The sequence below is a fragment of the Bremia lactucae genome, linkage group LG1, assembly GCF_004359215.1.
Source record: "Bremia lactucae strain SF5 linkage group LG1, whole genome shotgun sequence".
Lineage (NCBI taxonomy): Eukaryota > Oomycota > Peronosporomycetes > Peronosporales > Peronosporaceae > Bremia > Bremia lactucae.
Window position 1 is genome coordinate 8,523,369 of NC_090610.1, and position 5,128 is coordinate 8,528,496.

General features: G+C 41.2%; 2 protein-coding genes across 2 annotated transcripts; both read left to right on the plus strand.

The window, feature by feature from the left end:
• Nucleotides 1-1,543: 1,543 nt before the first annotated feature.
• On the plus strand, nucleotides 1,544-1,936 carry CCR75_005293 (uncharacterized protein; the record flags this gene model as incomplete). The annotated part of the gene is made up of 1 exon (XM_067963375.1): nucleotides 1,544-1,936. One exon carries the CDS (start codon nucleotides 1,544-1,546, stop codon nucleotides 1,934-1,936), a length of 393 nt encoding a protein of 130 aa, XP_067820209.1.
• Nucleotides 1,937-2,337: 401 nt separating this feature from the next.
• Nucleotides 2,338-4,100, plus strand: CCR75_005294 (uncharacterized protein). Its single transcript, XM_067963376.1, has 3 exons — nucleotides 2,338-2,894; nucleotides 2,957-3,059; nucleotides 3,115-4,100. Exons 1-3 carry the CDS (start codon nucleotides 2,500-2,502, stop codon nucleotides 3,916-3,918), a joined length of 1,302 nt encoding a protein of 433 aa, XP_067820204.1. The 5' UTR covers nucleotides 2,338-2,499; the 3' UTR covers nucleotides 3,919-4,100.
• Nucleotides 4,101-5,128: the final 1,028 nt, after the last annotated feature.

Genomic DNA, 5,128 nt, shown 5'->3' on the forward strand with positions numbered 1-5,128 from the left:
CAGTGCGTCACCCGCGGCTGCACGAACCGCAGCCGAAGGCGCAGCACTATCGTCACCCCGCATGAGTTGATTCTTCATGCGATGGAATTTAAAATGATGGATCTGACCAATCAACATCGTTTTAAAAATTAAGTGGTCACATAGCGACTACTCCATCTTGACACTCAGAGTGATTGTCGTTTATGGGACGGTGATGTAACGGGGTGTATCGTTACATAAAATTAACACTTAAAGGTTGTTAATTAATCTATTATCTAAAAAAAGATAATATTTGGAGGATACTACTTTATATAGTAATACTTTGAATTCTTATCCATAAATAGGTATAGACAATTATACCTATTTATTCCGCAGACTAATCAAATCAAGGAGAGAGTAATAGATAAGATAGAGATAAATATTCATTTACATGTTTAGTATTAGATTATAATTAAGTTAGCAATTTCAAAGACAGAACAAGAGACACTTAATTATATGTAATACAGTTTTCATTTTACGCTCTTAAAGCTAGTTGCCTTAAGAAAATTCTTCCTCTGCACGTACTAGTGTACGTAAAGTTACGTAGGGCACCACTCGCAACTGAAGCAGTGTGAAGTGGACTTGTACTGAAACAGTACAAGTCATAGTGCCCCGTTACAACCACCATATATGTAATTAGTATTGTAAATGTAAGTCTTGCTGGGTCGACATAGTAAATGTGACTTTTTAAATAAAATCGGATGATACAAACGTCGTAAAAGACTGGTGCGATGGGAATGCTAATTTCGAAGTTCTTATTCGATAAGTTTGGCTAGTAATAATTTTTTAAAAGCCTGAAAGAAAACGATTTTTAGGACCTTTGTCGATTTCGAAAGCAATAAAGACAGATACTCCTTAATAATCACAATGTTTTAAGCCCTATAGATTCCCGTTGCATCGAGAGCTAGTCCAACAGCCAACATTTCATCGTGAACTTGCAAGTAATTCTTTGTAACTAGCTACAACCGCACACTAGTCTTTCACGATCCCATTTTGGGTCTGTGACAGGTACGGGATAAAGTTAGTCTAATTGTGCCCAGAGAAAAAAAATTGCCTTTGGTTGTTGCAACAATTCCTTTTATTTCAAAAAGTACCTTCACAATGTAACAACTAGAAGAGCCCTTTTTAGAAAACTTCACAGGTGCGGTCAACTTTGCTACTGATTCATTAAGAAGACTTTAAAAAGTCACAATAAGTATTTTAGTTTTCGTCCACGCCTACTGCAAAGTTGTGGGCATGGACGAACACTGTTTCCTACAATAAAACTAGCGTTTCGTTGTCAACCTGGAATAAGTCAATCAGCTCGCGTTCCCATGATTTTGCACTACCTCATGAATGTCGATGCGATTTGATCCACGTCATAATTTTATAGAAACAGCTAGGACATAGTAAGATCTGGTGCGTGGGACTAGAAGTTCCAAAGCAAGTACATCGATGACGATAGTAAAAAATTAGCTGCTACCGTGTGACCAGCTCAAAATTCACATTCTGATTTGCGTTATTGCCAACACACACACACACAGCCATGTCCGCGACTGATTCTACAAAATCGACCTTTTCACCTGAAGCTGGCAGCCCTGCAAAGCTGACATTATCGGTGCCGAGCGCCTCGCAGCGCCTTTACAAGAATTGTGGCTCTTTAACCGCATCACCCATGACACTAAATGAGGCCACCAGCTGCAGCTCTGCCGAGCGTGTAATCTCGCCTAAGAAGAAAGCTAAAGCCGAGGATTTTTACGCCAGCAGCGCATTGAGCAAATGGGCGGCGGTTAACATTGTCGGCATGCAAAAACACTTTGCTACTGACGATGGTTGCCATAGAACCAGCACCGTGCTCGAGCCAATCGCATTCTCAGCAAAACCAGTTGGTGACCTTGCTTCAAACGAGTTGCAGATGCTGCGTCACTTTCTATCATGATTTTTTCAGTGAAGATCAAATGTTGCTAGCCTTATGGCAAGCCAATTGTGAAAACGTTTCCAGTTTGACTACGAGTTTGCAAGGCTTTGCACTGATAGAAATTCGGATAGTTCGTTCACCAAGAAGTTGGCTAACAATTCCTCGCAGTGTCAACATTGACAATTCGTGGCAGCACTGACCAGGCTAGCAGTGTTCTGAAAGGCACATGGCTACTTACGAATATTAATTATTCTCTCGGTTTATAAAAATACCAATTCGACATTAGCTTTGGTTTTTTATTGCACTCGGTTCTCAATCGCCGTCTATACTTGCTGGAATAATTAGAATTAAAACTTAATACAATACCGGTGGGTGAACTTTAAACTTGGATGCATAGGCGCTCCGCGGTTAACTGTGATATTTAATATTTGAAACGAAGCTGCTAAGTCGTAAGGAATTAATGCGAGTCAAAGATTATTTCATAAGATTAAAAATGCCACAAGTTATAAACTCGTGCAAGAACTAAAACTCAGACTTCGGACTTTATCGAGTACAACTCTGGGAATAAATTTGGTACAGCTGAGATGAATGATCTCAGTGAAGCCCTTTGGACGTTCCTGTTCGGTGCCTCTTGTGTAGCTGGTCTTATTTTAGCTCGCCGTCGAAAGCTGCACCGATTCCACTTGCAAATCTTAAATGCAAAATCTGCGGACTGTGGCCGTCTCTTTGGGCTTGACATTGGGGGCACGCTGACGAAGCTGGTCTACTTCCAGTCAGTGGACGGCGCAGCTGTAGCACAGCAGACACAATTGGAGAATCTCTCCGATCTAGTAGCACATAGTGAGCGGCAGAAAGTAAAGGGTAGCTTGCCTTTAATAGATGACTTTATCATGCGCCTCGACACCACGGAGGAGGCTCAACGCGAGGACCGACTAAAGATGGTTGTGCCCGAACTTGGTGGGACGATTCATTTTGTTAAGTACGTCCCGTGCAAATTCCGACTCGGAAAACGTTGTATCTCATTCGTATGTGTTCTTACAGTTTTCCTACCATTAAAATGGATGACATCACCGAATTTGTGCGCCGTCGCTTTTTTCACCGTTACATTAAAAAAATTGCGTGCACTGGCGGCGGTGCTTTTAAGGTAAACCCATTTCTAAAGTGTCATATTTTAATATAGTAACAATATATTGCTGTAGTTTTCGCAATTGTTTCAATCGCGCTTAGGCATTGAGCTCGTAAAGACCGATGAGATGGATGCATTAATTCAAGGTCTTAACTACGTGCTACAATACGCACGTGGCGAGTGCTATAGATTTGTCAATGTCATTCCAGAGACCCATGGTCTTGGACGTGCCACGAAAGAAATAGTCCCAACACCGGAGAAATGCAACTTGTACCCATTTTTACTCGTGAACATTGGCTCTGGTGTGAGTATCATCAAAATCACGGGAAAATTGCAATACGAACGGGTGTCCGGCTCGAGTCTCGGCGGTGGGACCTTCCTTGGGCTATGTCGTGCACTCTCCAAGCTACGTACGTTTGACGAAGCAATGGATGCATCGGTCCAAGGCGACTCGAATGAGGTCGATATGACTGTAGGAGATATCTATGGAAGTGCTGGATACGAGCACTTTCAATTGAAACCAGAGACAGTTGCGAGCAGTTTTGGCAAGGCAGGCTCTCGCCAATTATCGCATCCTCTGCGCGATGCTGACCTCGCTCGCTCGCTTTTGTTTATGATTACCCAAAATTTAGGTCAATTGGCTTTTTTAAATGCACGACGCGCAAATGTGAAGCAAATTTATTTTTCCGGCAACTTTTTAAGACATAATGAAGTGGCGTGTCGGCAATTGGCTTACGCAATCAACTTTTGGTCTAAAAATGAAATGCAAGCTCAATTTTTTCATCATGAAGGCTACTTTGGTGCGCTTGGAACGTTCTTGCAGCGATTTAATTCGAATGAGACAGAGTTTGCGGAAAGTGAAAACAACGCAGGGTGACGAAAAAGTGAATGGCAAGTAGGGGCTTCTACTAAATGCTGATATTGCGTATGGCTCTACAAAAGTCAATTTTGAGGCTAACATTTCGAAGTTAGACAAAAGCCTTCTGACAGGCTGATAAATTACTTGCACATTGGAATGCAACACATATTAAATAAAGCTTACTAATTTTGTACATTCAATCGTGAAGATGTTTAAAAGTAATTCTTATGCATTACAAATTAAATAGATTTATGATAAATTTCTAAAATTTCCCAGTGAAGTTCTGTCAATCTTGTATAAAAGTAAGTTGACGAGACAAACCACATTGTGGGTATAAAAACTTTTTCTATTGATACAGCGAAAAGCATTGAAATCATATCAATTTATGGGTGATACGCGCGGCAGCCACCAGATCGAGATCAAAGCATTCCGTCCTTTCTAAGGCTTGCGCGACAATCTTTAATAGTGCTGATCCTGAGCCTAAGCTGCCTCTTGGCTCTAGAACTACTGTGTTCTTGAAACTTGGATCCATCAAGCTCTACGAGCTAGAACGACTCTTTGAAATGTCACATTTGCTTGTTCTATAGAGCTTATTGACTCTTTGAGTTACATGTCTTCCTCTGACTTAAGGAGCGAGGAAGCTCCGCTAACTCTGGTAGCACTAGTAGTCATTCTACCCTTAGTCTTTGTAGACTTACCTTCTGTGAGGATAAATCTTACCAAAACTCCTCAAAGGCCCTACGCTTCGCGTTCGAAAAGCTTAAAGCTTTGTTTCGGCCAGTGCAAAATAGATCATATCCTGTTTCAGAGAACCATAAGTGCTTGATATAAGGCTGAAATCCTTCATCACTTTGATTCCACTCTTATTGGACAAGTTATGACCACTTAGCGGCATCAGATCAACTTGGTACATTTCTGTACCTGATGAGGCCTAGGGCTCGCCCTCTTGACTTAAGCGGTAGGACATTTGTGTAACGGGACACTACGACTTGTACTGTTTCAGTACAAGTCCACTTCACACTGCTTCAGTTGTGAGTGGTGCCTTTCGTTAGGTGACGTGCACTGTACGTGCAGAGGAAGACTTCCCTTAAGACAAGTTAACTCAAGAGGGTAAAATGAAAGCTGTATTAATATAGTTAAGTGTCTCTTAATCTATCTTTGTAAATGCTGACTTAACTATAACCTAATACTAAACATGTAAATGAATTCTTATCTCTATCTTATCTTG